General features: G+C 39.5%; 1 protein-coding gene and 1 pseudogene across 1 annotated transcript in view; one reads left to right on the top strand and one right to left on the bottom strand.

Moving 5' to 3' along the window:
* Nucleotides 1-7743: 7743 nt before the first annotated feature.
* NUDCD3 (NudC domain containing 3) overlaps nucleotides 7744-24739 on the top strand; it is a 180610-nt gene continuing 163614 nt past the window's right edge. Inside the window, exons 1-2 of the mRNA XM_037837244.1 lie at nucleotides 7744-8286; nucleotides 12704-13026. Coding sequence (XP_037693172.1) covers nucleotides 8095-8286; nucleotides 12704-13026 — 515 coding nt within the window. The 5' untranslated portion in view covers nucleotides 7744-8094. The remainder of the gene's footprint in view (nucleotides 8287-12703; nucleotides 13027-24739) is intronic.
* Nucleotides 17674-18644, bottom strand: LOC119534651 (annotated as a pseudogene).

Genomic DNA, 24739 nt, shown 5'->3' with positions numbered 1-24739 from the left:
GTTTTGCTCCAGATTTTCTCTGTTGCTGACACACAAACCACCGGCATTGATGTATCGTCCCTGGGTTTTCTGAGTGGGCCCCCCTTCTCAGCTGTGATCTTCCAGGACCTCTGCTGAGGGAAGGCTGTGCTACGTCACTAGTGCGCGTCATCCCTCAAGGGAAGCCCTGGGCCACCGGGTTGTGCAGGGGCGCTCTCAGCCTGATGCAAAGATTAGCCTATAATTCTTGACTGGTGTAAATTCTGAATGAAAGGCAGGTAGTAGAGCTGGGCCCCATCCCTTTCCTCTTAGAGAAGATAGATGCCTTAGGGGGAGGTCATTAGCATTTCAATGGTCTCTCTCTGCCTGTGCCAAACCCCTGTCGGGGTCACAGAACTGGGAACTGAAAATGGCTGAGGCTTTCTCCACTGAGTCGAAAAAGGAAGAGAGCTAGTCCAAGGTGACCCTCCAGCCTCTGTCTACTTGGGGATTCATACCTCGTAGTGAGCAGTTTACACTCACTAATTAAAACCCCAGTTGGAGCTCAGCTGAGCTATATTCCCTCACTGGGAGAAAGCTACTCTCTGGCACTACGAGGCTTTGTAGCTTGGGCTGTGGGGGAGGGGTCTCTCGATTTGGATCCGCAGTTTCTACTTACAGATTTTATGCTGTGATCTTGGGCATTCCTCCCAATTCACGTTGGTATATGATGAGTGGATGGTCACGTCTGTCCCCCTGCAGTTATTCCGGATTATTTACTAGTTGTTTCTGTTTTTTTTCAGTTGTTCCAGGGGGACTACTTAGCTTCCACTCCTCTGTATGCCGCCATCTTAGATTCTCCCGCATTTTGCTTTTTAAAGATGGTTTTGTTCACCCACCATAGTTTCCATCCTAAGTAAACAATCCATGGTTCACTGTATAGTCATAGATTTATGTATTCACCACCATCACCACTATCTATATAAGGACACCTCCATTTCTTCCACAAAGAAGGAGAAAGAGTCAAAGAAGGTAGAGATTCAAACGAGAAAGAAAAAGAAAGAAGGAAAAAAACACAATGTGGCTAAAAAGCAACAAAAGGAAAGATAGAGTTAACCTAAAGTAGAATAAAATAGTCAGACAACATCATCAATGCCAAGAGTCCCAGAGAAAAATGTTATGAGTTAGGTTTTTTGACTGGGAAGAGAAAAAGACCAAAACTTGACTGGAGAAAGTTTTATTTATGTGCATATGGGTTGAAGCTAAAAAATGGTGACAGCCCTGAACAAAGGTGGGAGTATAATTTTATGGCTTTTGGCAGGGGGGTTGGGGGAATAATTGTTGGTGGGTGTTCTAGTTTGCTAATGCTGCTGGAATAGAAAACACCAGAAATGGACTGGCTTTTATAAAGGGGGTTTATTTAGTTACATAGTTACAGTCCTAAGGCCATAAAATGTTCAAGGTAATGCATCAACAATTGGGTACCTTCACTGGAGGATGGCCAATGGCATCCGGAAAACCTCTGTTAGCTGGGAAGACATGTGGCTGGCATCTGCTCCAAGTTCTGGTTTCAAAATGGCTTTCTCCCAGGATGTTCCTCTCTAGACCTCAGCTCCTCTTCAGAATGTCTCTCTCAGTTGCTCTTGGGGTGTTTGTCCTCTCTTTACTTCTCCAGAGCAAGAGTCTACTTTCAACAGCTATCTTCAAACTGTCTCTCATCTGCAGCTCTTCTCTCAGTTTCTGTTCATTCTTCAGCATGTCCCTCTTGGCTATAGCAAGCTCACTCCTTCTGTCTGAGCTTATATAGCGCTCCAGTAAACTAATCAAGGCCCATGTTGAATGGGTGGGCCACACCTCCGTGGAAATTATCCAGTCAGAGTTATCACCCACAGTTGGGTGAGGTGCATTTCCATGGAAACAGCCTAATCCAAACTTTCCAACTTAATCCCTACTAATATATCTGCCCCACAAGAATACATCAAAGATAATGGCGTTTTGGAGGACATAATATATTCAAACTGGCACAATGGGTAAGATAGAGAAGTGGAGTTGATGTTAGGGGATTGGTTTGCCCAAGGTCTGGAGTTTAAGCAAGGTGTTATTATGTTATGGAAAATTTGTGTCCCTGCTCAAACCATCATGTCAGCTAAAGGTGGGCTCTATGCAAACAGTCACATTCGTTGTGAGTACAGGGAGCTTCTTGGAATATTTGCTAGAGGTATGTATGTTGGGAGTGGGGAGTTCTGCCTAACATTCCAGGCTTTTTCTTTATTTTCTAGGGGTGCTGAGTGGCACAGATCTATTCTTCTGTATCTGCTTCTGGCTGATGGGGGTGGGGCATAGAGTTGTTCCTATGGTTCGTTGTGGGATACTGGCTGGTAAGGGTGGTTTCGTTGGAGGAGTCGCATGTCACCACCCACCTGGTTTGTCATAGCTTGAACAGTTCTGCGAATAAACCTGGTTAGAAGTTGTAAGAAACAAGGCTCCAGAATGAACGTAGAGGAGATGACAAGTAGGATAGGAGAAAGGATTATGTGTAGGTTTAGGAAGCAGAAGGAGAGTGGTAGGGTTGATAGTAAAATAGCGGGAGATTGTAACATGAGGAGCTTTCAGTAGGGTAAGGAATGTTTACATTTTGTGAATTATCAGGCACAGACACACAACACTGAATATTTTTTTTTAATCTTCATTTTTTTGAGATATATTCACATACCATGCAGTCATACAAAACAAATCGTACATTCGATTGTTCACAGTACCATTACGTAGTTGTACATTCATCACCTAAATCAATCCCTGACACCTTCATTAGCACACACACAAAAATAATAAGAATAATAATTAAAGCGAAAAAGAGCAATTGAAGTAAAAAAGAACACTGGGTACCTTTGTCTGTTTGTTTGTTTGTTTCCTTCCCCTATTTTTCTACTCATCCATCCATAAACTAGACAAAGGGGAGTGTGGTCCTTATGGTTTTCCCAATCCCATTGTCACTCCTCATAAGCTACATTTTTATACAATTGTCTTCAAGATTCAGGGGTTCTGGGTTGTAGTTTGATAGTTTCAGGTATCCACCACCAGCTACCCCAATTCTTTAGAACCTAAAAAGGGTTGTCTAAATTGCGCATAAGAGTGCCCACCAGAGTGACCTCTCGGCTCCTTTTGGAATCTCTCTGCTACTGAAGCTTATTTCATTTCCTTTCACATCCCCCTTTTGGTCAAGAAGATGTTCTCCGTCCCACGATGCCAGGTCTACATTCCTCCCCGGGAGTCATATTCCACGCTGCCAGGGAGATTCACTCCCCTGGGTGTCTGATCCCATGTAGGGGGGCAGGGCAGACAACACTGAATATTAATTAGAGCACAAGTACCACCCTGGGCAGCAGCTAGAATATCTAAATGCCATTCTGTTTTGCAAAACTATTTCTTAAGTTATGAGGTTTTATTATTAAGCAGTGATATTGTAGTTTTTACCGTTTTCTAACTTTGAGCACAGAAATAAATTTCTTTTTCCACAAACTTTCTGCAACTTTCTGTATCTATTCAGGTTTTGTCCCACATTTTTTCTTTTCTTTTCTTCTTCTTTTTTAATCTGAAACAACCAGTTATTTAGGACAAAACTACTTTCTTTTTCCTTTTAATAAAAAAACCATCCTTTTATACCTTTTATATTTAAGTTATCAAAATAATTTTGGAAACTGTCTTTAAGCAAACATTTTACAACATAAAATTACCATTAATATTAAACTTGTTAGAATAATGCTAAACACAAAATATTTTAGGTAATGCATTATTGAAAAAGTAATACATAATTTTTTAACAAGAATTAATAGCACATGTAGGTACTAAACTGGATGGCTGAGTGGTTTAATAATACATAAGCTGAGTTTTTCTTAGCAGATAGAAGAGTTTTAGGTGAGGGGGTTTTATGTTCCATATTTCAGGGTTGACTAGAGAGGGTGGGAAAGGGAGAAAGGGAAGGTGGTATGGCCTGTTGAAGAGGTTGTATTGGCTAAAGACAGAAGGACGATGCCTGATGCCATTTGAGGAGAAGGAATGAATATTTGGGCTTTTTTTACAGCTAGGATGTCTCTTTTTAGGATTGGTGTGGGGCAGCATGGGAGGATAAGGAATGAGTAGGTAAATACATGATAAGTGAACAGGGGAGGAGTGGGGTAATTAAAGACTGTGAAACTATGCCATTAACCTCGACTACTGAGACTGAAGATCTGTTTGTTGGCCCTTTATATTCAGGGAAAGGAGAGTAAGTTGCCCCTGTGTCTATAAGAAACAAAATGGGCTTATCTGCTACTGAGAGAGTTACCCGAGGCTCTGTGTGGGTGATCATCGTGGGGCTTTGCACGGTTCCTGGGCTTCAGTCCTCTGCCACTAGTCCCAGGAGCACAAGGAGGTCAAAGTCGGGGGGTCTTAGTTGTGTGGGTAAATGATATCCCTGTGCCTTGAGAGACCCAGGGGCAGTCAAACTTCCAATGATTTTCCTGCTTGCAGAGCGGGCATGGCCCTGGGATGGGGGGTTGGGGATTTGGGCATTGCCTGGCCAAGTGCCTGGGCTGTCTGCATTTAAAACAAGCTCCCAGTGGGTTTTTCCCTTGTTGTTTGTTGAAAGACCTCGAGTTTCTTTCAGTGCTGAAGCAAGAAGTTGGTAAGCCTGAGTGCAAGACTTGGCTTTGGCTTCCTCCTTAAGTTTTTCTTGCTGGGCCTTTTCTATATCTCTATTGTTAAAAACTTTAAAGGCTAGATCATTTAGCTTGCTTTGGTTAGTGTGTGGCCCTGCTTTTTGCTTTTGGAGTTTTCTGCAGATGTTGGGGGGCTAGCTGAGAAATAAAATGCATATAGAGGAGGAAAGTCCTTTTAGAGGAGTCTGGGTTAAGATTAATATAGCGTTGGAGGTCTTTTTGGAGTTTAGCTAGAAAAGTCACTGGGTTTTCATTATTTTGTTGGGAGATTTTTTTTTTTTCAGTTTATCATAAATTAGCTGCTTCATGTGTAGCTGCCTGCAGTTTTGCAACAAGGCAAGTTATTATAAAGTTGTGAGACTGTCAGCTTGGTTTTCTGTCCTGATAATTCTAATTTTTTTTTTCTGGGACATTGTGGTGGCTCCCACAGGGCTATTATTAGTGTCCTGTCTATTCAAGATGTCTGTGAGTCTGAGCTGCCAGCCATACTTGTTCCTTCTCCTCGGGAGTGAGGCGGGTAGAGAGAATGTCATAGCCATCTCACCAGGTGAGGTCGTAGGACACAGTAAGGTATGGAAATTTTTTAAGAAACCGGACATGGTCAGTAGAGTATGAGCCTAGGTGCTTTTTAATTTGGGAAAGGTCAGAAAGAGAGAAGGGAACAAGGACACGGATGCACCCCTCCGGTCCACACACTTCTTGCAAGGGGAGGATAGGCTGAGGTCAGGAGGAGTGGGTTCTTCATGGAGAGGGAAGGGAGGGTTGAGGTTCTGAGGTGGAATCTGGAGATGGGAGGGGTGTTGTATCCTGGCTGCGGTTCAGCAGCAGCCTTGGCTTGATTAGGAGGGGCTATGCAGCGAGGAGGAGGAGGACAATTGAGGAGAAGGTCTTTGGCAGGATCGAAGAAAGAGTTGGGAGGAGGAGTGTTCCTGTTTGCTGATGCTGCCATTATGCAAAATACCAGAAATGGACTGGCTTTTATAAAGGGGGTTTATTTGGTCACAAATTTACAGTCTGAAGGCCATGAAAATGTCCAAATTAAGGCATCAACACGAGTTTACCTTCACCAAAGGAAGGCCAACTGTGTCCAGAGAGCCTCTGTTAGCTGGGAAGTCATGTGGCTGGCGTCTGCTGATCCTGGGTTGTGTTCCAGCTTCTCTCTCAGCTGCTGTGCATTCTTTGAAATGTTGCTCTCGGGATATTTTGTTCTCTCTTAGCTTCTCTGGAGCGAAGTGTCAACAAAAGTCTGTTTTCAATGGCCGTCTCCAAATGTCTCTCTTGGCTTTGGCAGCTAAGCTCCTTCTGTCTGAGCTCTTATAGGGCTCATGAAAACTAATCAAGATCCACACTGAATACTGAATGGGTGGGGCCACATCTCATGGAAATAATCTAATCAAAGGTTGTCAGCTGAGTAGCTAAACATCTTTTCATGGAACACCATATTTTTAGTTGAAAGAATGACTGAAAGAATGGGTGAAGTGAGTCTGCCACTTCAAGAAAACAATTGACAGAATTTATGGCCAATAATAAATTTCCGGTTTTCAAGTGAAAATTAGAATTTTCAAAAATTTGTATCTTGCCTCCATGAGACAGTTTCCTAATAATTAAAGACTTTTCTGAAGAAATCAGGGGTGATATTATTGAATGTGGGTTTTTTGATATTGTATAATGAAATGAGTGAACATTCGGAAGAGCTGCATAACAGTGAAACATTTGTAGAATGACTGATGCATGATGATACAAAATCATGTGTGTAAAAGATCCATTCAAAGTGCAGGCTAGACCAACAGATATTAATGTTACAGTGTAGGAAAAGTTTATTGAGGTGGTTTTAGATTCCATATTGCAACTAATCTTTAAGAAATTACCACCTGTTGAAATTTGGTGTTGTTTCAAAGAAGAATATTTATAAGTTAGCTGGGAAGTCATGTTAAAACCTTCCTCACATTTCACCTATCTGTGTGAGATTGGGTTTTCTTCATATACTTCATCCAAAACAACATATTGCACACAGTGAATGTAATGCAGATGTGAGAATCCTGTTGTTCTTCTATTAAGCCAGGCATTAAAGAGATTTGCAAAAATGTAAAACTATGCTACTCATCTCAGGAAATCTTTATTGTTCTGGAAAACCATATTTTTTTTTCATACAATATGTTCATATATACCGTGTTTATTAGCGTTACTTAAAAATACATAAATAGTGTTAAAAGTTCTGTTTTAGTTTCTAATATGGTAAATATCCATAGGTAAAAGCCTCATAAACAAAAGATTTTTGGAGCCCTCAACAAACATTCAGAAGGTGAATAAGTCTGAAGTAAAAAGTTTCAGAACCACTGCTGTAGGACAATTAGTATCTGAGTTACGCTTTGTTATTTACAATTCATTAGAGCCAATACACTGTGAATATATGTTAACTTACAGATTTTAGTCCAGTATAGATGTAAAGCAGTTCTATTTACTGGAAAAGATAAACCCATGGTTTTATTATCATGTAGGACACCAAGCACCTATGTACCTAACCTAAAATCATACTCTTAACTTTCTTTTCCAATACATATATAAACACCCAGTTTCTCAAAATGCTCTTTAACATTTCACTTGTTCCTTCATTAATTAAATTACCTTGTTGAATAGTCTTTGCGTCATTTTTTTTTAACTTTTTGAAAAGTATACTTAGATACTTACATATTGACATACATCTATATAATTTCATAGTGGAGGCATACTAGATGCTCTATTCTGCACCTAGCTCTTTTAATTTCATAAACGACCACACTCACTTTACATTTCTGTTTTCTCATTTTATTTCTGCAAGTCACCTTGAATTTCTCCTCATGCAATGCTTTGAATTTCACTCACAACTCTGTCATTAGTAAGAAATTCATACAACCCACGTATACACATTTTACCTTTTCTGACCCACTAATTAAAAACTCACAGCAGTTCCAGCTTTAACCACGGAGATCTGGATATCTAGGAGGAATTCCCCCAAGACGCTATCTACCCATTCACAGACCACGTGACCCCCCCCCCCCACAAAACAACCCGATGGATCACGTGACTCCTGCGCCGGCGTGCCTGTGCCCTCAGCAGCACTTCTTCCGCCTACTTCAAACATGGTCACTTGGTGTCAGCAACAGCGGGCCTTCTTCAACTTAGGAGGCACTTCGGTTCTTACCTAGGGTCCTTTTAGCAAGCACCGGCTGGCCGGCACCCCAGGCAGGGGCGGCAGAGACGGTGCTCACAGTTCGGCGGCCAAAACTCAGCTCCGACTCGCTTCGCGGGAGGAGAAACGCGTCGGGACCGGAAGTTCCGAGGCAGCACTGTCCGGCGGAGCCGTTAGCTGCAGCACGCCGGAAGTAGCAGGTTGGGTCTGGTCGCGGTCCGCCGTCCCCTGGCAGTGCGTGAGCTTTCCTTCTGAGCCGGCCGGGACGACATGGAGCCTGGGTCCACGGAGTTATACGACCAGGCCCTCCTGGGCATCCTCCAGCATGTGGGCAATGTCCAGGACTTTCTGCGCGTGCTCTTCGGTTTCCTGTACCGCAAGACCGACTTCTACCGCCTGCTGCGCCACCCGACCGACCGCATGGGCTTTCCACCGGGGGCGGCACAGGCCTTGGTGCTGCAGGTAACCGCGGTGGGGGTCCGGCGCCCGGCTTCTGTCCGCCTGCTCGTCCGCCCCGTGGCGGGCCCCTGAGGTCGACGAGGCCTTGGCAGCCCCAACCTGGTGTGGAGCCTTCGCCCTGAACTTCGCGGCCGGTCCTGCCTGCAGTTCTCGCCCCGCCCCTTTCAAGTTGTGGGATAGTTTACTTCTCTCAACCTCAGTTTCCTCCTTTGGTGATTCCCTAGTTCCACTTTGACGAGGTGTTGTGGTGACCAGATGAGATAATAGCCATGCGAGTTGTTTGTAATCTGAAGTGCTGCTCGGGTATCAGGTTTTTCCGAGGAGCTTTGATAGGCTCTTGAGCAATCTGGTTTTACACACGATATACTTCGGTGTCAGATGTAGTAAACAGGTTGTTTAGGGCTCTGTGCAGCAGGGAGTGCTAGTCAGGGAATGAAAACAATGCAGGTGTTAGGTCAGACGGGAGGTGCAACGACTTTGCATCAACAGAGATCTGCAGGCCCCCGACTCTGGTGATGGAAGGGGTGGTTGAGGGAGTGTGTTGATTAATGGGTGTGGTCACCTTGTTTGAAATGTAATTCCTAGGTCAGAGATGGTCATAATAGTAATTTTTAAGTTTGCATTTGAGTGTGTACATATATATGTACATATATATATATAAACTTACTGTTTGAGGAGTTGCTAATAATCAGTGAAGTTGGTTGTGTAATTTTGCATGTAGTAATAAGCAAGTATTTACTGAATGTATTTCAAATTCTCAGCTGCCACAGGCACTGGAGATGTACTGCTAATATGACATATTAGTAATGGTCTTCTCTTCCTGTGCCACTTAAATCATATTATACTTAAGAAGATAAAGCACAGAAAGTTAAATAGGGAACTGTTGAGAGCCATTTATGTGATAGAACCATGGTGCTACCAAAAGGAAAGGAATATAAATAATGGTTGTGAATCAAGAAAGGTTTTGTAGAGAAGGCGGGACTTTTGATGCTTTTGAAAGTATTCAGCTAAACCTTGAAACCATCTGTAGAAATGGGAGAAGACAGTAATGGTGATGATACCTCCCAGTTATCTAATACTTTTGTAGTTTGTAAAGTACTTTCAAATGTTATCTCCTGAAGTCTTACTGCAAGTCCAGTGAAGCAGGTTGGTCAGGTATTATTTTCCATTGTTTTTCTTAACATCTGGATGAAGAAACAAAAGTTTAGAAGATTTGAGTATTTACCAAAGATAACATGGTCAGTTCGAGTGTTGGGATTCAAATGGGGTTCAGTTTCATAATGTAAGGCTTTTTCCTATCTTTATCAGAGGCATAAGTGCCGAGTGATCAAGGAACATTAGAAGATAGTTTTCAGTAGAACCATATGGCAGTTTAATGCTTTTATATGAGTCTTGGCATTTGATCTTCATAATGTCCCTGTCAAATAGATAAGATTGAATTTTATGTGACAGATGAGGGTATCAATTCAGCAAGGCTAAGTTATTTGGCACACAGCTCTAGTTCATCATAGAGCCGGGACTCAAAACTTCAGTTTTCTGATTCCAAGTCTTTCTGCTCTGTCATTTAATCATCCTACAGTAGGGAAAGAGCACTTTTGTCTGGGATGATTGTAGTTTTCAGAAAAGAAGTGGAGGAGAAAGGAACATTTCCTGAGCACCTATTCTGTTCTAGTTATAGCTGATGTTTTACATTCTGAGAAGTTATGTTATTTAATCATTACCACAACCTGAGAGGTTGATCTTTGTCCTTAATTTTACAGACGAACTGATATGTAATTTATTTGGTAGCCATTTATAGAACGTCTATTATGTTCTCAACACTCTTTTAGGCTAAGACTTGGTGACCATAGCAATGAGGTGATGGAAGTGAGGGAGCAGGGGCAGTGTAAAGGGAGGGATGAATCAAAGGTAATCCAAGGTTTCAAACTTGGATGACTGCAATAATGGTAGCACGTGAACTAAAAAGTCACCTGGGTTTAGGGAAAAAAGTTTAGTTTTAGACAAGTTGAATTTGAGATTGCAGACAGAAGTGTCTGTCCTGCAGGCTGTTGGAATTGTTGAATTGGATCTTGCTGGAGCTGGAGGAATGAGTGTTTTGAGGGAGAGAGAAGAGCAGAAGGCGGATGATGGCCCTTTGTGGAACAGTTACAGTTCAGTGATGGGAGAAGAAGACGTTGTATGAGTAGTAGGGTTGGGAGGTAAGTGAGCAGGGCAGTAAGTTTCACAGAAACCAAGGTACAGAATTTACAGGAGATGGTTAATAGAGTGATGTTCTCTAGTAGTGGTTCTTAACTGTTAGAATTGTCTGAGGAGCTTTTAAAAAGCACACATTTCCTAGACATTTGGTTCAATAGATCAGGGTGAAGCCTGGGGATGTGTTCTTTTATTCTGCGGCAGCCCATTTGGCAGATACTTGTGAAGGTGATTTTAGTATTTTTCATGGCTTTTGTTGTGGGGTAGGGAGTTAAAATTTGAGTTGGATTAAGTAACTTGGTAACAGCACAGAATTATCTCTCAGAGGTTGGAAACTTGTTGGGAAATCTTGGGAAAATCACTACACTTTTTTGTTGATTGAGAAGGGTGATTGGAGGATCACAGAAGTCTCTTCCAGCTAGTTGTTAAATTCTCTGATACCAGAATGAGTACTGAGAACCTCTGGAAATTGGGAGGTCAAGTGATGTGAGAGAACCTTTCTGGAGATGACAGATAGGTTTATAGGAGGTTGGAAGTGCTGGGTAAGCAAAGGTGGAAGGCATGGTGAGGATTAGCAGATAGGGAGGGCCTGGGGAGTCCTGTATTAGAATCCTCAGAAGTGTGATGAAGAGAGTCCTTGCTGTTGCTTTGCTTTGGTGGCATTAAGATGGACATTTGGGTTGTCAGGGACAATGAGTAGCGATCTGGGCAAAGGATCCAAAGCGTCATAAACATGGATGCTAGAGGAAGTGAATAGGGGTTCAGGTTATCTCAAAAAGTAGAAATGGCTTTGGTGCTGTTTCTAGTTTTTAACCTGAGGGTTTTATTTATTTTCCCTCTCTGTATCTCCTTTCATTAAAATTAAAAAAAAATTTTTCTCTCACTTACAAGATCTTGGGAAAGTTACTTAACTTCTCTGAGCCTTATTTTTCTCATCTTTAAAACACTGATACTGTTTTCCTCATGGGATTTTTGTGAGGGTTTTGAGAGAGTGTTTGTAAAAACACTTGGGGTAGTTCAATATGTTAATACTCTTCTTTTATTCTTTTTTCCCGCCTGGTGCATAAAATTATTTAACTGCATTCTAGCCCTTCAAAATCTGACTTCCATTTTTCAACACTGAGCTCTGTCTTTCCTACTTCTAAGAGGAGACCTTTGGTTCAGCTACTGCAGGATTTCTTGCTGTTCCTTGATGGCACTACTTTTTGGAGCTGGGGCTCACCTACTTATCCTAGAGTGACGTTTCCTCCTATAGTATCTTATGGATGCTCTTCCTTTCATTCAAAGTCTAATTCAGATCCCCTTCCTTCCAAGGAAGACTTTCACCAGAAATGCTCATTCCCATCCTTACAGTCTGGCAGGACATTGCAGTGTTTATCACAGCCTTTTTTCACCAGAATTCGCGAGGGTATTCCTTGGCTGGACTTCAGGTGTTATGTGTACCTTTTGAATATGCATGCAAAATGTCTGGTTATATGTTGTGCACTTTTTTGGTGAAGACATCCCCCAGTTTTTCCTGGATGTGACTGTTTCCCAGGAAGGGGTAAGGGCTGCTGGTCCACACACCAGATTCACACCAGAATTCTGAGTACTTACAGGATAAGAGCTGTCATTTTGATTTGTTGTATTCCTTCCACATTGTAAGCACATATTAGATGTTTGCTGAATTGAATTTCCAAGCTTTCGAAGTTCCATACTTTCTCTCAGCCCTTACAGTGTGGGAGAGATAACAGCAGTATAGCAAGCTTGGTTGATATTGTGGATTGAAGTTCAGCTACATTTTCATCTTCCTTTTTTGAGCTTGGAGTTATTGGTGCCTTTACAATTTTCAGTACTAGAACAGTTCCTTTGCATTTTGTATGAGACTGTTTTGAAATCTGTAAAGATAATGAATGGTAAGACCATCTATTAAGACATCTTTTAATTTAGAAAGATGTGCTCATAAGGTTTGTAAATATTATGAACCTTGGCTTTTGAGTTTTTTATTTTGTTGATTTTGGAACCTTTCTATTAAGAGTTTCCGTTTTGCCAGTGGGAATACTTTTTAATCTAGAGAGAGGATGATTGATTCTAACATAAATGAGCAGCTCATGATGGGGCTTGTCTCCACTTGTCCTTTCTATTGCTTTTTAATTTTCTACTTACCAGATTTTGCTACATTTGTGCAAGAACGTATGGTATCATACTGGGCTGACAAACTGATAGCTGGGTTGCTGTTTGACTTTAGGTGTTCAAAACCTTTGACCACATGGCCCGTCAGGATGATGAGAAGAGGAAAAAGGAATTTGAAGAGAAAATCAGAAGAAAGGAAGAAGAGGCAAAAGCTATGGTAGCTGCCACAGCTGAGAAAGAGCCAGTCCCAGTTCCAGTTCAGGAAGTAGAGGTCGACTCCACCACAGAACTGAATGGGCCTCAGGAAGTGGAGAAAGTGCACACTATAGGCCCACAGGCCACATTTGAGGAGGCGGCCCACAGCGCACAGGAGGCAGAGCCTCCAGGAGCAGTTGCTGGTGCAGCTGAAGTCCCTAGGGAACCACCATCTCTTCCCAAGTAAGAATTTCTGCTTTGTACCTTCCTTCTTTCTTGCTTGATATCATAATTGATTCTCACTTTTTAACCTGTTAATTCTTTATCTCAGCAAAACTTTTCATTTCTGCAAACTGCATTGTAGTCCTTTGGTTACCCAGCATAGTATAGGAGGTCATTTAGCCTCAGTTTTCTTCCTTTTTTCCACTTCTAAGGTAAGATAATCCACAGTCATGGAATCAATTAAGAGCCATTCATACAACCATCTAGAGCACTCGGCTCAGAGAGTCATGCTTTCCCCCCAAAGACCTAATTTTATCTTGTGTCTAAAAGCTTAGTCACAGACTCCTGATTTTTTGTGTTATTTTCCCCACAGAACACTACTGGGATATGTGGTCACAATACTCTAGGCATAATGTACACTTGAATAGATAGTCCAGTGTAGTAAGGTCAGGGACCATAGGGCTGGATACTCTGGGTTCAAATCCTAGCTCTGCCACTTACTATATGGATTATCTTGGGCAAGCAATACAGTCTTTCTGTGTCTCAATTTTCACTTCTATAAAGTGGAGATGATAATAATAGTGCTTGCCTCTTAGGGCTGTTATGGATATTAAATGAACATGTGGTTAATGAGCGGTCAGACTTGAATCTGAAAGAAAGTCTTTCTGACTTAAGCCTGAGCTCTTAACTACTGGGTTATACTTGTTCTCACTTTTCAGGAGTTATGTTTCCTGGGTGCAGTAAACTGGTTACATAGCCCTTCCATGCAATCGAGCTTAGCCTTTTTGGTGAGAAGAGCTGATGCTTCCTTGTCTATAAGTTGTGGCAGTGTCTGAAAGTCAAACATGATGCCCCTGGCCTACTTTGTTTCTTAGGAAAATCTTTCTCGTTTTTTTCATGAACTGCCCTCTTCTGAATTGCCGTCTTTGCTCTCACCCTCCCTCCTGTCTTTACCATAACTTCCCTTCTGTCCTTCCTACTCCTTACATTCTCCCTCTGATCTCTTTGGGAGGTCTTTGAATGTAGTTTCCATAGTCATAAAGCAAAGTGATCAACTTGGAGTTACTTGTAAAATATGGAGTAGGGGAAAATAAGTTTTGTAAAGATAGAATGGGGCAAGATTGTAAAGAGTCTTAAAGGCCAGGCTAAATAATGGGAGAACCATATCGATGGAAAAGGGGAGCTGATCTTGAATATGGACCGCTGGTTGAGAAGGGGCAAAAATCAGGGGTTAGAGTCAGGAAGCAGGAGAGAGCATAGGGTGGAGGGCGAAAGCTAATTTAATTTTCCTTTAGCTTGAAGAACATTAATATTTTGTATAATATATCTTATAGTGCAGATCTGGTGACGAATTCTTTCAGCTTTTGTTTGTCTGAGAAAGTCTATTTAATCTTGTTTTTGAAGGATATTTTTGCTGAATATAGAATTCTAGGTTGATACTCTTTCTTTTCAGCATTTTAAAGGATTAAAGATTTTGCATTATCTGATGAAAAGTCAGTGGATATTCTTATCTTTGTTTCCCTGTATGTAGTGTGCCCCCCCCTTTCCTAGCTACTGTTAAGATATTTTATTCATCACTAATTTTAGCAATTGTTTATGACTTGCTTTGGTGTGATTTCTTTTGTATTTATGCTACTTTGGGATTTTGGAGCTTCTTGGATCTGTGGTTTGATATTTTTCATCAAATTGGGGAAATTTTTTGCCCTTATTTCTTCAAGTGTTTTTTATGCACCTTTCTCTCTCCTGTGCTTCAGGGTTTCTAATTACTTGCAGTTGGATCCCTCAATATTATCCGAAAGGTCACTGAGGCTTTCCCCCCCCTTCTTTTCTTTTTCTTAAGTCTTGTTTGTCTTTGTTCTTTATTTGGGGTAGTTTGTATTGTCTTGTCTTTCAAGTTTACTGTTTTTCTCCTTTAGTGTCTAATCTTTTAAGCTCATCATTAATTTTTTTTTCTTCCAGTAGGTAAATTTTTTTTATTTTTATTTTTTTTATTAAATTCAGTTTTAATGAAATACATTCACACACCATATAGTCATCCATGGTATACAATCCACTGTCCATAGTATGGTAACATAGTTATGCGTTCATCACCACAATCTATCTCTGAACATTTTCCTTACATCATAAAGAACCAGAACAAGAATAAAAAATGAAAGTGAAAAAAGAACACCCAAATCATCCCCCCATCCCACCCCATTTGTCCTTTAGTTTTTATCCCCATTCCTCCACTCATCCATACACTAGATAAAGGGGGTGTGATCCACAAGGTCTTCACAATCACACTGTCACCCCTTGTAATCTACATTATTATATAATTGTCTTCAGGAGTCCAGACTGCTGGGTTGGAGTTTGGTAGTTTCAGGTATTTACTTCTAGCTATTCCAATACATTAAAGCCTAAGAGGTGTTATCTATATAGTGCATAAGAATGTCCACTGGAGTGACCTCTCGACTCCATTTGAAATCTCTCAGCCACTGAAACTATTTCGTCTCATTTTGCATCCCCCTTTTGGTCAAGAAGATACTCTCAGTCCCACGATGCCGGGTCCACATTCATCCCCAGGAGTCAGACTCTGCGTTGCCAGGGAGATTTACACCCCTGGGAGTCGGGTCCCACGTAGAGGGGAGGGCAGTGAGTTCACCCGTTGAGATGGCCGGTTAGAGAGAGAGAGGGCCACATCTGAGCAAGAAAGAAGTACTCAGGGGGAGACTCTTAGGCACCATTACATGCAAGTTTAGAGTCTCCTTTGTGGTAATGAGCTTCATAAGGGCAAGTCCCATGCTTGAAGTATTGTCTTGTCTTTCAAGTTTACTGTTTTTCTCCTTTAGTGTCTAATCTTTTAAGCTCATCATTAATTTTTAATTTCAGATATTGTATTTTTCAGCTCTGTTGAGTTCCCTTTTTTGAGGTTTATATTTTTACCCTTGTTGTTTTCATGTTTTCCTTTAAGTCCTTTATATATTTGTAATAGCTGTTAAAAGTCCTTTTCTGCTAATTCCATCATCTCTCATTTCTTGGTTGATTCTATTGACTGATTCCCCCCCCCCCCGATTTTGGTTCACATTTTCCTGTATCTTTACATGTCTTGTAAATTTTTTTTCTCCAATTTTTATTTTTAACATTTTTTTATTCTGGTAAAGTATACATAACATTTACTATTTTAACCAATTTTAACTTTACGATCCAGTGGCATTAATACATTTACAATGTTATGTAATCATCACTATTTCCAGAACTTTTTCACCATCCCAAATAGAAACTCAGTAACCTTTAAGCAGTAAATCCCATTCTCCCCTTCTCCCAGTCCTTGGTAAACTCTGTTCTACCTTCTGTCACTAGGAATTTGCCTATTCTAGATACCACCAATAAGAGGAATCATACGATATTTGTTCTTTTGTGTTTGGCTTATTTACTTAGCATAATGTTTTTAAGATTCGTCTATATTGTAATGTATCAAAACTTCATTCCTTTTTGTGGCTAAATAATAACCTTGTGATACACCAGATTTTGTTTATCCATTCATCTGTTGATGGGCATTTGGGTTGTTTCCACCTTTTGCTTGTTGTAAATAATGCTGCTATAGACATTGGTGTACAGATATTTGAGTATTTGTTCTCAGTTTTTTTTGGTATATTCCTAGGAGTGGAATAGCTGGGTCATATGGTAATTCTGTGTTTAGTGTTTTGAGGAAGCACCAGGCTGTCTTCATGTTTTGGCTGTACCATTTTACATTCCCATCAACAGCGGGAATTCCAATTTCTCTACATCCTTGCTAACACTCATTATTTCCTGATTTTAAAATAATAGCTGTCCTGGGGATGTGAAGTAGTACCTCATTATGGCTTTGGTTTGCATTTCCCTAATGGCCTTTGATTTTGAGCATTTTTTAATGTATTATTGGTCATTTGTGTATCTTTGGAGACATATCCATTCAAGTCCTTTGCCTATTTTTTTATTTGGTTTCTTTGTCTTTTTGTTAAGTTGTAGGAGTTCTTTGTATGTTTTAAATGTTAGCCTTTATTAGGTATTTGATTTGTATCTGTTTTCACTCATTTTGTAGGTTGTCCTTTCACTTTCTTGATAATGTCCTTTGGTACACAAAAGGTTTTCATTTGATAAATTCCATTTTATCTATTTTTCTTTTATCGTGTATGCTTTTGGCGTCATACTTAAGAAACTATTGCCAAATCCAAAGTCATGAGGATTTGCGCCTATGTTTTCTTCTGAGTTTTAGAGTGTTAGCTCTTAAAATTAGGTCTTCATTCGATTTTTCTTTTAATTATTTAAGAACTTTATTAAATAAAGTTTGTTGACTTTTTTGAAAAAATCAAGTTGTAAACTTTTATTACAAATTAAAAATGAGGTTCTTAAAAATCTTGACCAGATATGAAACAATTTAAAAACCTTTAAAGGTGTATTGAGAAAAACCAGGCTTTTTAAAAAACACGTTTGTCATTACCAAAAAGAGACATCTTTAGGTAAAAATAATAAAAACCCCATGCTGCATAGATAATGTGGATTGTTCTAGTTATTGGTCAACGGGCAAAAAGCAAGCACTTAAGGTCTTCAGCTCCAATCTTTTGTTCATTTCTTATTGCTGGAATTTCATATTCACCTCTTTTTGTTGGATGACCAAACCGGATGATGGTAGAGATGGTTAGCTGACATTTACTCAGCCCCGCCCTGCTCAGCCTCAGGAGCAGATGAATTCTCAGCTGGTGGATCGGTTGCTTTTGTCTCTTTGCCACCTTGTGGTTTAGGGTTTTCTGGGCGTCTGCATCAGTAATTGAAGTTACGGAAGTACTGATGTTGAGGTGGCTGACTTTGGGTCTCATCTCCTTGATTTTCCTTACCATCTTCCTTGCCGTCCTCTCTAGGCTCTCTTTGGCAAGGAGGGCCCCTGCAGAATCATGGTCTATAACCCTGATACGTACTCTGCCTCACTGGTCTACCTTGTTCTCCTGCACCCTGGTTGTCAGCACCCTCCATCACTTCTCCTTGCACAGAAGAGTTGGAATACTGTGGTTGATGCCCACAGGGTCTCCGCATGTTGTAAGGTGGGAATCGTCACCTGCGTAGGGCAGGCGTTGTTGGGCCTGGCCTTTGGGAGCACACTCTGATCCCTTGTTTTTTTCCCCACTCACTATTTTGGTAATTTTGCTGGTAATTGTGTGGAGGACCCCTACGATGTGGATAACGTCTATAATGGTTATGGTCTGCTGCATGTTTACTGCCTTGCACTGGAACTCCACCAGGGCCTGTGACGTTTGCTGCCTCTGCCCCCTTTTCTCCTTCAACAACATCAGATTCCACAGTCTCTCCATCTCCTACACTGTGAAGGTACTTCCTGGGGTATTCTTCTTTATGGCAGTCTGGTGTACAAACACATCCAACTTGGTGTCATTCCTGTTGATGAAACCATATCCATCTCTTACATTGAACCATTTTACTGTTCCCAAAACCTTCATTGTGATGACCTTCTTGTCCCCGCCAGCACGCACCGCCGATGTGAGGCCGCCCGGGTCACTGCTCGCTGCGCCGCTGCAGGTGGTGCTGGGCTTGGTGTCGGCAGTGCTGAGGGTGGGGGCGGCGGGCAGCTGCTGGGTCTTGGTCTCGCTGCTCATGGGTGTGATGATGGTGACTGGGGCAGCTGCGGCTCCTCCCGGTGTGTGATGGTAACTAGGCCGGCGGCCGCGGTGGAGCTGCTCAGGGCTCTCTGGGGTCCGCTCTCCGCTCTGGCTACCGATCACACTCGGTCTTTATTAGATTTTGAGTTAATTTTTGTATATGGTGTAAGGTAAGGGTTCAACTTAATTCTTTTACATGTAGCTATCCAGTTTCTCCAGCAACATTTGTTGTAAAGACTGTTCTTTCCCCATTGATTGGTCCTTGCAGTCTTGTAAAAAACTAATTGCTGATGGATGTTGGGGTCTATTTCTGGACTCAGTTCTATTCTAGTGGTCTATATGTATATCTTTATGCCACTACCACACTGTTTTGATTGCTGTAGCTTTGTAGTAAGTTTTGAAATTGAGAAATGTGAGAACTCCAGTTTTGTTCTGATAAGGTTGTTTTGGCTGTTCAGGGTTGCTTAAAATTCCATATGAATTTTAGGATGTTTTTTTTTTTCTATTTTTAAAAAATGCCACCGAGAATTTGATGGGGAGTGCATTGAATCAATAGATAGCTCTGAGTAGCATTGTCATCTTAACTATATTAAGTCTTCCAAGCCATGAACCTCACATGTTTTTTCATTATTTAGGTCTTTAATTTCAGTTGGAATGTTTTGTAGTTTTCAGTGTTTAAGTCTTTCACCTCCTTGATTAAATTTACTCTGAAATATTTTATTCTTTTGATGCTACTATAGACAGAATTGTATTCTTAATTTTCTTTCATATTGTTCTTTGCTGGTGTTTAGAAATACAACTGACTGTTTATTTTGTATTCTGCAATTTTGCTGAATTCATTTATTAGCCCCCAACAGATTTTTGTGCATTCTTTATGGTTTTCTACATATAAGGTCATGCCATCCACAAATAGATAATTTTACTTCTTCCTTTTCAGTTTGTATGCCTTTTATTTTCCTTTCTTGCCCAGTTATTTTGACTTGAACTTCCAGTATAATGTTGACTAGCAGTGGTGAAAGCGGGTATCCTTGATTTGTTCCTGATCTTAGGGGGAAAGTTTTTAGTCTTTTGACGCTGAGTATGATGTTAGCTTTGGGCTTTTCATATATGTCTTTTATCGTGTTGAGGAAATTGCCTTCTAGTCCCAGTTTATTGAGTGTGTTTATCAAGAAGGGGTGCTGGATTTTGTCAAATGCTTTTTCTGCATCTATTGAGTGTTGATGTGTTTTTTCCCCTTCATTCTGTTAATGCATATTACACTGACTGATTTTCTTATGTTGAACTACTCTGCATTCCTGGATAAATACAACTTTGTCATGATGTATAATCTTTTTAATATGCTGCTGAATTTGGTTTGCTAGTATTCTGTTGGATTTTTGCATATGTATTTATAAAGGATATTAGTCGGTGTTTTTTTTTTTCTTGTCATATCTTTGTTTGCTTTTGGTATCGGTAATGTTGGCCTTGTGGAATGAGTTAGGAAGTGTTTCTTCCTCTTCAATTTTTTTTTGAAGAGTGTAAGAAGAATTTCTTCTTTCAGTGTGTGGTAGAATTCACCAGTGAAGCCATCTGGTCTTGGGGTTTTCTTTGTTGAGAAGTTTTTGATTACTGATTCAATCTCCTTACTTGTTCTGGGTCTTTTCGGTTTTAAAGTGCGTGTTTCTAAGAATTTGTCCATTTCATCTAGGTTATTCAATTTGATGGCATACAGTTGTTCATAGTAACCTCTTGTAATCCTTTTAATTTCTGTAAAATTGGTAGTGTCCCCACTTTCATTTTGATTTTCATAGTTTGAGTCTTCTCTCTTTTTCTGTCATTCTAGCTGAAGGTCTGTCAATTTTGTTGATCCTTTTGAAGAGCCAACTTTTGGTTTTGTTTATTTTTCTCTATTTTTTTCTACTTTATTTTATTTCATTATTATTTTTTATCTCCAATCTAATATGTATCATTTCTCTTCTTTTGCTACCTTTAGGTTTTGCCCTTCTTTTTTTAGTTTCTTAAAGTTGTACAGTTATTGATTTGAGATCTTTTTGAATGTAGTTGTTTACAGGTATACATTTCTCTTGTCATTGCTTTCACTGCATCCCATAAGTTTCAATATGTTTTGTTTTTGTTTTCATTCCTCTCAAGCTATTTTCTAATTTCCTGTGTGATTTCTACTTTGACCTATTGGTTATTTAAGAGTATGTTGTTTTAATTTCCATGTATTTGTGAATTTTCTAGTTCTCTCTCTGTAATTGATTTCTTGCTTTATTTTGTTGACATCAGAGAAGATACCATTTATGATTTTAGTCTTTTTGAATTTGAGACTTGTTTAGTGTTCTAGGATATGGTCTGTCCTGGAGAATGATCCATGTGCCCTTAAAAAGAATATCTGATATTACTGCGTGGAGTGTTTTGTAGATGTCAGTTAAATTTTTTGGGTGTAGTGTTTTTTGGTTCAAGGCCTCAAAACCGTGAGTGAATAAATTCCCATTGTTTTTCCCAACCCATTTCATGGTATTTGCTTTGAGCAGCCTAGCAAACTAAAACAGTTGTTTTGTGGTATACCATTTTGATTCCCTTCTTTCCTTTTGTGTATATTTATTTAGTTATTTTCTTAGTGATTACCTTGTGGATTACAGTTAACGTCTCAAACTTACAACACTCTGTTTTGAATTATACCAGCTTAGCATTCAAACACTCTGCTTCTGTGAGTCTTTGTGCCTCCCTATTTTTATTGTTAGTGTCTCAAATTACATCATTATATGTCAAGTCCCCATTAACACAGGTTTATAATTACTGATTTTATGCATTTGCCTGATAAATCATGTAGAAAAAAAAGAGGGATCGAAAACCAGAAATACAATAATACTGGCTTTTATATCACCCTATCAGTTGCCTTTACTAGTGTTCTTTATTTTCCCTTGTGGGGTCAGGTTACTATCTAGTGTTCTTTCACTTCAGCCGGAAGGCCTCCCTTGAGCAGTTCTTGTAGGGAAGGTGTATTAGTAATGAATTCTCTCAGTTTTTGTTTATTTGGTGATGTCTTAATTTCTCCATCATTCTTTTTTTTTTAAAGCTGTTTTATTGAGATATATTCACATACTGTACAGTCTATCCAATGTATATAATCAGTGGCTCTCAGTATAATCCGCAGAGTTGTGCCTTCATCACCACAATCAATTTAAGAACATCTTCATTGCTCCAAAAAGAAAAGCCCTATGCTCTGTTGGCAGTTAGCATTAGTGTGGTACCTTAGTTACAACTGATGACAGAATATTAAAATCTTAGTGTTAACTGTGGTCCATAGTTTGCATTAGATGTATTTTTCTGCATATATCACTCTATTATTAACACCTTGTAATAATGATGTACATTTGTTCTAGCTCATGGAAGAACATTCTTATATTTGTACTGTTAACCACAGTCATCAACAGCAGGGTTCACTGTGTTATACAGTCCCATGTTTTAGCTTCTGGCTTTCCTTCTAGTGACGTATATGATACTAAACTTCCTCTTTCAACCTTATTCACCCATATAATTCAGTGCTGTTGATTACACTCATAATAATGTGCCACCATCACCTCTATCCATTTCCAAACATTTACAATCAACCTAATTAAAAATACTGCACAAATTAAGCATTAACTCCTCATTCTCTACCCTGCTTCTACCTCCTGGTAGTTAGTCCAGATTCTAACTCAATGAATGTGCTTATTATAATTAGTTCATATTAGTGAGATCATACAATATTTGTCCTTTTGTGTCTGGCTTGTTTCACTCAATATAATGGCTTCAGGGTTCATCCATGTTGTTGTGTGCCTCAGGACTTCATTCTTTCTTACCGCTGAGTAATATTCCATTGTATGTATATGCCACAGAGGAAGGAAGACTGTCTCCTTCATTCTTGAAAGATAGTTTTGCCATATTTAGGATTCTTAGTTGACAGTTTTTCTTTTTTTTAAATTAGGGAAGTTGTGAGTTTACAGAACAATTGTTCATAAAATATAGGATGACTGTATACCACTCCACCACTAATACCTGCAGTAGTAAGGAACATTTGTTACAATTAATAATAGCACTCTTTTTTCATAATTGTACTTTTTTTTTAACAGTAGTTACCTTTGTTAAAATTGATGAAAGATTATTAAAATACTTGTATCTGTTCATCCATTATTTACATTAGGTGTTTTTTTTCCATGTATCACCCTGTTATTACTACCTTATGTTAATATTGTATAAGTAGTGGAAGAACCCTCTTATTGTCAATGGTAGGGTTCCCTGTGTTGAACAGTCCTATGTTGTATCTTTTAATTTTTATGCTAGTAATATATACATCCTAAGGATTCCTCTTTAAACCACATTCACCAATATAATTCAGTGCTGTTGATTACAATCACAGTAATGTGCTACCATCACTACCGTCCATTTCAACCCTTTACCATCAGCTTAAATAGAAAATCTGTACAAGTCAAGCACCAACTCCCCATTCTCTAATCCCAGTCTGTCTTCCGGTAACACATATTCTAAAGTCTAACACTGTGAGTTTGCTTATTGTAATTAGTTCATCACAGTGGGATCATGCAATATTTGTTCTTTTGTTTGACTTGTTTCACTCAACATAATGTCCTCAAGGTTCACCCATGTTGTTGCATGCATCAGGACTCTATTCCTTTTTATGGTTGTATAATATTCCATTGTATCTGTATACCACACTGTTTATCCTTTCATCGGTTGACGGACGCTTGGGTTTCTTCCATCTTTTGGTAATTGTGAATAATGCCTCTATGAATGTCAGTGTGCAAACATCTGTTGGAGCCCCTGCTTTCAGTTTTTCTGGGTATATACCTAATAGTGGGATTGCTAGATCATATGGCAATTCTATACTTAGCTTCCTGAGGAACCTCCAGACTTTCTTCCACAGTGGATTCACCATTTTACATTCCCACCAGAAGTGAATGAGTGTTCCTGTTTTTCCGCATCCTCTCCAACACTGCTAGTTTTCTGTTTGTTTCAAAGCGACCATTCTAGTAGTTGTGAAATTGTATCTTGTGGTTTTGATTTGTGTTTCCCTAACAGCTAGTAAAGTTGAGTATCTTTTTGTGTTCTTTTTGTCCATTTGTATTTCCTCTTTGGAAAAGTGTCTATTCAAGTCTTTTGCTCATTTTTTAATTGGGTTGTTTGTCTTTTTATTGTTGAGTTGTAGGATTTCTTTATATATTCTGGATATTAAACCCTTATTGGTTATGTGTTACCAAATATTTTCTCCCATTGAGTAGGCTGTCTTTTCACTTGACAGAGTCCTTTGATGAATAAAAGTTTTTAATTTTGAGGAGGCCCCATTTATCTAATACATTTTTCTTTGCTTGTGATTTAGGTGTAAAAGTCTAAGAAACCTTTGATTACCACAAGATCTTGAAGATACTTCCCTACATTTTCTTCTAGGAGTTTTATAATTCTGGCTATTATATTTAGGTCTTTGATCCATTTTGAGTTAATTTTTGTATATGGTGTGAGATGTGGGTCCTCTTTCATTTGATTATTGATACCCAGTTATCCCAGCATTGTTTGTTAAAGTGACTGTTCTTTCCCAGTTGAGTGAACTTGGCAGCCTTGTCAAATATCAGTCATCTATGATGTGTCTATTTCTGAACTCTCAGTTCTATTCCATTGATAAATATATCTATCTTTATGCCAGTACCATCCTGTTTTGACCACTGTGGCTTTGTAATATGCTTTAAAGTTAAGAAGTGTGAGTCCTCCAGTCTTGTTCTTTTTCAAGATGTTTTTGGCTATGTTTTTACCCTTCCAAGTAAATTTGATAATTGGCTTTTCCAATTCTGCAAAGTAGGCTGTTGGACTTTTATTGAGATTACATTGAATCTGTTAATCAATTTGTGTAGAATTGACATCCTAATATTTAGTCTTCCAATCCATGAACACAATGTCTTTCTATTTAATTAGGTCTCCTTCGATTTCTTTTAGCAATGTTTTGTAGTTTTCTGTATACAAATCCTTTACATCCTTGGTTAAATTTATTCCTACATATTTGATTCTTTTCTTTGCTATTGTAAATGAAATATTTTTCTTGATTTCCTTCTCAAATTGCTCCTTATTAGTGTGTA

This window comes from Choloepus didactylus, chromosome 5 (genome assembly GCF_015220235.1).
Source record: "Choloepus didactylus isolate mChoDid1 chromosome 5, mChoDid1.pri, whole genome shotgun sequence".
In the NCBI taxonomy this organism is placed as follows: Eukaryota; Metazoa; Chordata; class Mammalia; order Pilosa; family Megalonychidae; genus Choloepus; species Choloepus didactylus.
This window is presented reverse-complemented; position numbering and strand designations above follow the sequence as displayed.